General features: G+C 55.2%; 1 protein-coding gene across 1 annotated transcript in view; it reads left to right on the forward strand.

Annotated features, from left to right (window-relative positions):
* Positions 1-6,534, forward strand: part of RGMA (repulsive guidance molecule family member a) — an 18,966-nt gene extending 12,432 nt beyond the window's left edge. Inside the window, exons 2-3 of the mRNA XM_009335174.1 lie at positions 237-748; positions 3,363-6,534. Of these exons, the coding sequence (XP_009333449.1) occupies positions 237-748; positions 3,363-4,064 (1,214 nt within the window). The 3' untranslated portion in view covers positions 4,065-6,534. The remainder of the gene's footprint in view (positions 1-236; positions 749-3,362) is intronic.
* Positions 6,535-9,400: the final 2,866 nt, after the last annotated feature.

The raw sequence follows: 9,400 nt of genomic DNA on the forward strand, positions 1-9,400 counted from the left end.
TTCTTGGCTTAAATTGGGGCAGATCCTGTTGGTTTCTTTGGCTTTGATGCATGAGATTTGGGTCATGTGAGAGGGTCATGTCTGGTGAGTGAGGCCGCATCACACGGTAGAGCCAATGTCATGAGTCTGGGCTGTGGGAGGAGGATGCCAGCCTCTTGGGTGGGGGTAGAGTGGGATGTCCCACACACATGCATGCAAGCGTTGACCACCTTGTGTTTTCCTCCCCCCCCTCACAGTGACGTCTCCATGCAAGATCCTCAAGTGCAACTCTGAGTTCTGGGCAGCCACGTCGGGCTCCCACCACCTGGGCACAGAGGAGGCGCCCGAATTTTGCACAGCGCTGCGCGCCTACGCGCACTGCACCCGCCGCACCGCCCGCACCTGCAGGGGCGACCTGGCCTACCACTCCGCCGTCCATGGCATAGACGATCTCATGGTGCAACACAACTGCTCCAAGGATGGCCCCACGTCCCAGCCCCGCCTCCGGACATTGCCCCCCGGGGATAGCCAGGAGCGCTCTGACAGCCCCGAAATCTGCCACTATGAGAAGAGCTTTCACAAACACTCAGCTGCTCCCAACTATACCCACTGTGGGCTCTTCGGGGACCCCCACCTCAGGACTTTCACAGACACTTTCCAAACCTGCAAGGTGCAAGGGGCTTGGCCGCTCATAGACAATAACTACCTGAACGTCCAGGTCACCAACACGCCGGTGCTGCCTGGCTCCACAGCCACCGCCACCAGCAAGGTGAGCCTCGGGCACATCCCCATGAGCAGAGGTGGGCAAGGGCAGAGGTGCTTCTGAACAGCCTTTCTTTCCACCGTCTCTCTCCTCCACCATTTGCACATCTCCTTGGGGACGGTAAGACCGGGTGGGAGATCCTCTGAATTTGAGTGTTCGGCGCTAAATATCAGACGCCCATCCTTCCTCTGTCCCCACCTTCACTTAAACGGCCTATGGTTTCTTCCTGAGCATGTCCAGCCTCATCACGGTTAGCAGGCTGAGATGCTGCAGCTCAGAGGGTAATTGTGGCCAAAGTTGGGAATGGCAAATTAAGAGGGCTCCCACCTGGGGGACTCCAGGTTGCTGTGAACAATCAGACCAGGAATGATGGTGGCACCTTTTGGGGGACACCTGAGGTCCAGGCAAACCTGGGACTGCCCTCCAGGGAGGCTCCAGCTTGCAGGGGAAGGCCTGGAGGGAGCTGAGCTCCTTGCACTGCCTTCCCTTCTGCTCAGGCTCATAATTGTCTCCCTGGTTTGCAGCCGAGTCAAGGCATTTTGTGGAGCACAGTCTGTTCTGGTGGTGCTTTGACAGCCTAAATAAACATCCTGAAGGTACAGGGCAAACACTGAGAAAACCCAAGTGAAGATGTGCTGCTGTGATACAGCAGGACTTGTGTGACATGGCCTCAGCTTCAGGAGAGACCTGGGGCTGATGAACTGTTGTGTTGCTCCGTGGTGCACAAGCTCTAAAGCTAACAGGCCACTTTGTGTGCCAAAGAAAGGGAGGCTCAGCAGGAGGCATCCTCTTGCTTTTGGAAGATGTCCTGTCCTGCCATGTCTGAAAGATCCACTTCTCCTTACGTGTGGGGAGAGGAGAGAAGCATGTGTAAGACAGAGACTGCTTTTCAGCTCTGGATGTGACCTTTTTAGCCTGAGCTGGAGCTGGCATTTTGGTTTTGACCTGTCCTTAACAAACCTCCTTAAAGATACTTAATGATGCTCTCAACTCCTTACCTACCAAAAGACATCAAAACCTGCTGAAGCTTGCAAGGAAGTCTTGCTTGAGGAAAGTGGTCCCTAAGGACTTCATGGACCTGCAATTTCTAGGCTGGATCCTAGGATCACTATCCTAATTGAGCCTTTTCACCCGTTATCTGCCTCACGGGCTTGTGGTGAGGAGGGATTAGTCATGAGTTCTGCAGCATGAGCTGTGGAAAGCATTGCTGGGTCATTGCTAGAGGACCATGTGCTGTTGGAAAGGATGGGAGCCTCTCAGTTCATGGGGTTCTTTGTGTTCTTGCATGATGTTCTCTGGTCTACCCTTCTTCCTCCAGCCAGAGGCAGGGCTGGACCCAGAGGAGGTAGCAGGAGGTCCATGTCAGGGGTAGTACAGCCTGAAACCCAGGGCACGGTGGTGCCTCGTGACATGGTTGAGGAGGGGATAGCAGGGCTGCCATGGGGCTGGGAGCATCTGGGCACTCAGCAGAGGAGGGGGTGGGAGAGAGGGACATTGCCAGGGCTCTGGACAGCTCTGGGCTCCTCGCCAGCACCACTGGGAGCAGAGGTGCTAGGAGCCACCACCATGCTCAGCCCAGTCCTTGGGGAGCCTCAGTTTTTCCCTTCATACTCGGCCCTCGGGTGTATCTGCCATGTAGCTGCTGGAGCCATCCCTCCTCCAGCCCTGCTCTGGCCAGGTCTCAGTCTGCCCCTTCATGGGGGCTATGTGGGGGGGAGGTGGCCCCCCCCCCTACTGCTCCTCCCTCATGGAAAGTGGTGCAAGAGGAAGAGCAAGTTTGCAAGAGGTGAAAGAGGAAGCATAGAGTTTGCATGGGAAGAACAGCAAGTTGCTCTTCCTCCCATGCAAACTCTACTCTTCCTCCTCCTCATCAAGCCTTCCCCTAAAAGCCAGGTCAGCAAGGGAAGAGCAAGTGCTGTCCCCCTCCTCCAGCAAAGGACCCCTGTTTGAGCCCAGCCAGGGGTGGGGAGCCATGTTGGGCTCAGTCTACGCCCATATCGCCCCTAGAAGTGCCTGTCCACTCGAACATGCTGAACACGTGTGTCTCTGAATGGTTGAGGTGGAGCACGGCGTGTGCTGGGGCCCAGAGGAGAAGACTCTCTTCCTCTGGGAGTCGCCAGGGAAGGGAAGAGGTGCAGCCCTTGGGATGTAAATGCCGTGGGAGCTAGAGGAGAAGCTCCACCACCTCTAGGAGAACCAGGGCTCGTCCCCCTCTGTCTCTGCCAGGCCCTGGAGGCAAGACAGTGCTGCGTGTGCAGGCATGCTGCCACAAGCCTGGGAGTAGTGATGCTCCAACTAGCTCCAGCTACAAGGGAGCTCCTGTGTTGGGCCTGGAGATAACAGCGCAGATCCAGGTGGTACATTCAGTCCAGCCTCTGGGTCTTGACTCCATACACGGTCTCTTCATCCCTGTGCTGAAGCAGGATGGCCATGTGTGGGTGCCTAGAAGTCGGGGGTGACTTCTCTAGTTTGAAGCACCTGCCTGTGACCTGAAGGCCACGCTCCTGGCCAGGCAGAGCAGACAGCTCCTCCATCTCCCATGCCGCTCCTGGTGGTGGCTGTGTGCTCTCAGGTGGTCATCGCTGGTTGTAATCCTGTTCCTCTCTTTCCTCCCCCACAGCTCACCATCATCTTCAAGAGCTTCCAGGAGTGTGTGGACCAGAAAGTGTACCAGGCAGAGATGGACGAGCTCCCCGCTGCCTTTGCCGACGGCTCCAAGAATGGTGGGGACAAGCATGGAGCCAACAGCCTGAAGATCACTGAGAAGGTGTCAGGCCAACACATCGAGATCCAGGCAAAGTACATTGGCACCACCATCGTGGTGAGGCAGGTGGGCCGGTACCTCACCTTCGCCGTGCGCATGCCAGAGGAGGTGGTCAATGCCGTGGAGGACCGGGACAGTCAGGGCCTCTACCTGTGCCTCCGTGGTTGTCCGCTCAACCAACAGATTGACTTCCAGACCATCCGCTCGGCTCAGGCCACAGAGGGTCGTGCTCGTAGGAAGGGGCCCAGCCTGCCAGCCCCCCCTGAGGCCTTCACATACGAAACAGCCACAGCCAAGTGCAGGGAAAAGCTGCCCGTGGAGGACCTCTACTTTCAGTCCTGCGTCTTCGACCTCCTCACCACGGGGGACGTCAACTTCATGCTGGCTGCTTACTATGCCTTTGAGGACGTGAAGATGCTTCACTCCAACAAAGACAAGCTGCACCTCTATGAAAGGACACGGGACCTGGCCCCAGGCAACACAGCTCCCTCGGGGCCCCCCCCCACCCTCTGGGTAGCACTGCTGTGTTTGAGTCAGTGTTGGTTGTGCTTGTTATAGAGGTTTGCTCCTTCGCACCACGGAGAGCGGGTAAAGAGCAGGAGGGAAGCAGGGATGAGATGGCGCTGCTGGACAACAGGAGGTTGGATGTTGGAGCCGCATGGGTTGTCCTCAAACCTCAGCCTCTCTCTTTGGCACCAGGTCCTCCACCTTCCCAGCTCTTGCCTGGGAGGAACGTGCTGCCAATGGGACCAGTCAGGAGTTTTTGCTGGACTGTACCTTGTCTGGACCTTCCTCACCTCTCCCTCTCCTCCTTCTCCTCTTCCTCCTCCTCCCAGTAGTGTGGGTGCTGAGGAGCCCCCACCTCCTTGTAGCGCTCCCCCAGGTCCAGAAAATGCACATGGTGACTGTGACTTTGGCGTGCATCAACATGGCTTTGTCTTTGAAGAGCAGAGCCTGCGAGGAGGGCGCAGAGCAGCGAGACGGGGCCAAGCCTGGCCAGCACAACGGGGCTGGGCTTTCTGCTCGCCAGGGCCGTGCTCCACTTTTCGGGCACGTCTGCAGCCCCGTTGTTGCAGAAAGTGGTGCAAGGGGACAGAATGGTGGAGAATGGTTCCACGCTTGCCCAGCCGCTGGTGCCAGGCATCTTCTGGGTGGAAGGAGGACACGTTCCTCAAGCCCCAGCTTACGTTTGCTGTGGTTCAAAGGGCATCTCCTATTTTAGCCAGTTCATTCGGCTGATTCTCTCAGTAGTTTTATTCCTGGCTCCCTTATCTCTGCCCGGACCCACCGAGGGGTCTTGATGGCAACGGAAGAAACCTGGCCAGTATTCAAGCGGTTTCTGCAACTTCTGCCCAGCGTCGGACAAGTTCCTCGCACCATTTGCTCTCCAGTTCCCTAAAACTGGCAGCAGGGAGGCTGCCCAATGGGAGACCTGATCCACACCTCCCTCCACCCCTGCACCCACTCGCCTGCCTGCAGCTCGGCCAGGCCCTGGGATGGAGCAGGAGCGTTGCGCTCTGTTTGTTTGCTGCTAGGTCTCTGCTCTGCTCCTCGTCCTGGGGCCACGACTTGCAACCCCATTGCAGACCAGTTGCACCTTAAGCCCTTCTGGGCTTGAATCAGAAATGGGGCAACGTTAGAAATCCAGCCAGGAGATGGGATGCAGCAGAGGACCCCCCAACTGCCTCCAAATGTCTGTTCCCTGCCTCAAAACAGTCGATAATCTCCTTCCCCCACCACGTAGTGCTGCCCATCTCCTCCTCTCCATGTTCCTCTGTGGTTCACCTCATCGCTCACTGAACAAACAGCAAGACCGCTTTTGGTCTGTGTCTTGGAGACCTCCTGATGGGTTTCCCCTCCTTTCCTCAGGGGGGAAGTTCCCAGAAACAAGCCCCAAAACATGTGTCACTCTTGGGGGCACCTCCTGCTCTCAAGGGAGGTCTCTGGCTGTGATGAGACAAGCTAGCACCAAAAGAGGTGGGAACAGGCTACGTTTGGCAGTCTGAACTGGTGCCAAGAGGCAGCCTGGTGTAAATACTCAACGTGACTATTCATTGTGTCCTGACAGCTCTAGAGCTCCATTTGTAAAGCAGCAGAGAAATGCAAAATTGTGTCAATGGATGTAATTTATATTGTCTCTTTAATATATAGAGCCCTGGCATTGATCTCGTGTGACTGTACAGATGAAGAGATGTAATTGGTTTTTAAATGTTTAAGGAAAGAAAAGAAACAAAAAGATGTGTTTACTACTTTGCTCCTTGCTTTGTTTGCTGGTGCCCCAGGTATTCTGTTTAGGGAGATTTTGAAATAAGGATATCACAGTGTGGAGGCGCTGAGGAGAGCAACCACTGGACCGCGGCACAGGACAGTTTAGTTTCCCAATGCACTAATTGCTCAGCCAGGCTGATTTGGACTCTTTGTTTCCTTTGTTCAAGAAAGAACCAAGTTTTTGTCTTCCCTAGAAATTCAAAACGCAAGTTTTGAAAGCCAAAATTTGTCACTGGGTAAGAGGAAACATTTGTTTCTTGCTGTGTTACCCCATAGATAACAGCAGCTGTGCAAAGCATCCCTCTGAAGAGACAGTGCTTCTTGAAAGCGGTCTTAGCTGGCCAAGCCACAGCATGCCAACAAGTCAATACTTCCCTTAAGAACTCCCTTTCCTATAAACTGATCGCCCTACAGCACGACGCGCTGTGGTTTAGGGGTAATTTCCAGCCAAGGAAAGTCCATTTGATTATGGCATGGCTCAGTCCCACTGTCCAGGTGAGCACTCCAGTGGTGGCCAGCTGTCGTACAGTGGTTGGGGCTATCCCTATTTTAGAAGCAAACAGTGAAGCACTTTATTTTGGTTGTGTTTGACCCAGTCCTGGTTAAAGGTGAAGTGTGGCCAAGAAAGACCCGATACTTGGAAACAAAAGAAATCCGTAGGCAAAGGGGGGGGGCGTTACAAGAAGACCCCCCACACACCTCCACCCTGTGTTGAGACCCACGGGAGTGTCGCCGCGTGTATATACTGTAAATTATTTATTGAGAGAAACACAAGTAAAGTTTGAGGTTTTTTGACAACAAATGAGTGGGTCTCGTTTTGTTCCCAGCGTGTTGGATGGTGCTGTTCACCACTCCAGATGGAAATGCTGCCCCATTTCTGCATTCACTAAAGCAGCTTTCTTCTATCTGTAACCCAAGGATCCTTCCAGAGTTGTCCTAAATTCTCCTGAGAGTTTCACTCTGGGCTTTTATTTATCTACAGCCAAATGAGAAAACTAAAAAGGGGATGGGGGAAGAAAATATAGATAATAAACTATTGGAGCTGAGCCTCGCTGGGAAAGGAGACGCACAGCAATGGAGTCCGAGCAGGTACCGTCGCCCTTCCCCTGCTCACCCTAGCAGCTGGGATGTGCGCCCCAATGATCTCCCCTTTCTTGGGCATTGCTCTTGGCCCCAGTCGGGTCTGTTACCGCCCTCTAATGAGGGAAACCAAAACTGCAATTTTTTTTGTTCATTTTCCTTTTTTGAAAAGCTGAAGGACTCCTTGCCCCTGCAGCTGGGGCCAGGGAGATGCTGAGGCCGGGCAGGACAAGGGCATCAACTGAAAACACATGTCATTTGGGCAAATCTATGCAAAGACACCCAGCACCAGAAATTTGAGACCTGACCTCCCCCGCCTTCAGAGCCCTGAAGAACCGGCAGCTTTTGGAAAGAGCCAAACGCATTCCCTCTGCCACCACTTGCACCAGCTCACAAGAGCTCGGCTTTAGCCACATCTGCAAAGTGATATAAAAACTGCCCAGAGAGCGGGGGGGCCTGGGGGTCTCCAAAACAGTGAAGCACTTTATTTTGGTTGTGTTTGACCCAGTCCTGGTTAAAGGTGAAGTGTGGCCAAGAAAGACCCGATACTTGGAAACAAAAGAAATCCGTAGGCAAAGGGGGGGGGCGTTACAAGAAGACCCCCCACACACCTCCACCCTGTGTTGAGACCCACGGGAGTGTCGCCGCGTGTATATACTGTAAATTATTTATTGAGAGAAACACAAGTAAAGTTTGAGGTTTTTTGACAACAAATGAGTGGGTCTCGTTTTGTTCCCAGCGTGTTGGATGGTGCTGTTCACCACTCCAGATGGAAATGCTGCCCCATTTCTGCATTCACTAAAGCAGCTTTCTTCTATCTGTAACCCAAGGATCCTTCCAGAGTTGTCCTAAATTCTCCTGAGAGTTTCACTCTGGGCTTTTATTTATCTACAGCCAAATGAGAAAACTAAAAAGGGGATGGGGGAAGAAAATATAGATAATAAACTATTGGAGCTGAGCCTCGCTGGGAAAGGAGACGCACAGCAATGGAGTCCGAGCAGGTACCGTCGCCCTTCCCCTGCTCACCCTAGCAGCTGGGATGTGCGCCCCAATGATCTCCCCTTTCTTGGGCATTGCTCTTGGCCCCAGTCGGGTCTGTTACCGCCCTCTAATGAGGGAAACCAAAACTGCAATTTTTTTTGTTCATTTTCCTTTTTTGAAAAGCTGAAGGACTCCTTGCCCCTGCAGCTGGGGCCAGGGAGATGCTGAGGCCGGGCAGGACAAGGGCATCAACTGAAAACACATGTCATTTGGGCAAATCTATGCAAAGACACCCAGCACCAGAAATTTGAGACCTGACCTCCCCCGCCTTCAGAGCCCTGAAGAACCGGCAGCTTTTGGAAAGAGCCAAACGCATTCCCTCTGCCACCACTTGCACCAGCTCACAAGAGCTCGGCTTTAGCCACATCTGCAAAGTGATATAAAAACTGCCCAGAGAGCGGGGGGGCCTGGGGGTCTCCATCACTTGCTGCCCTGCCAAGACATCACCAATGGTCCCCTGCTCACCAGCCTTGGGCAGCGAGCGGGCAGCAAGAGCACACCTGCATCTCCCGGTGGGACAAAGTGCTGGATGTAAGGGGATGGTGACCCCTGAGTGACCGGGATGCCCCCATCCTTCTTAATCATGCCTGGCACTGAAGCTTCCCCAGGAGGTGAGTGGGGCAGGCACAGGCCATGCAGGGACACCAGGGCATGGGGACAGCGGTGGCAGCAATGACCCTATGGCATCTCTGAAAGGTTCAAATTGCTCTCCGGGTCACGCTCCGCAGCCGGTGAGAGTGCAGCCCCAGCCTCTGCGGGCAGCCCCTGGGGGCTCCAGGGTCCCATCCCATCCTACCCCTCTGCCTGAAGCACGTCGTCCTGTGGTAGATGGCTGCTTAAGTGCCACAGCCTGGCGTCTCAGGTATGGTTTCAAGCCCCGTTTTGGCTGTGCCTGCCCATCCCCTGGCCTCGGGCCGGAGCCTTGACTGCTCCCAGCTTTTGCATCCGACCACCCCGGGTCTGCGGGGACACCGCGGCCGCCCGGCCGCTCTTCACACCCGGCTGTCTGGGAGCAACCACAACTCGCAGAACGCTCTTCACCAAAAACCGGCTTTTTGCTGGGAACCGGCTGCCCTCTAGAGGGTCCGCTCTGGCACGGCAGAAAGCAAACAGCTGGGGCTGCTCGGCCTCCCCGTCCCCTCACTGGGGTGGGTGTGAGGCAGGGCTGGGGGTCCTGCTCCCTGCGGCTGCACGACGGCTTTGCCCGCCACCTTGGGCAATGGGTCCCCTCACCCACATAAGCCAGCGGCAGTGACCACGGCTCCACGTGCAATGTGGGCACAGCCCAACCCTGGCCCCCGGCCCTGCCCAGCACCCTGGGATGGCCACAGCGCTGCATGGACCACGTCCTTATGGAGGAGACGCTCCTGTGGGACCGACTGGACCTGCAGAGGTGCGGGAGGTTGCATCACGCCAAGGGGTCATTTCCCCATCGGTTTTGATGAGGCCTCAGGATTTAACTGTTTGCAGCATGGTGCTGCGGATACAGGCTGGCAGGGGGGGGC

The sequence above is a fragment of the Pygoscelis adeliae genome, unplaced genomic scaffold (assembly GCF_000699105.1).
Source record: "Pygoscelis adeliae isolate BGI_AS28 unplaced genomic scaffold, ASM69910v1 Scaffold21, whole genome shotgun sequence".
Taxonomy (NCBI): domain Eukaryota; kingdom Metazoa; phylum Chordata; class Aves; order Sphenisciformes; family Spheniscidae; genus Pygoscelis; species Pygoscelis adeliae.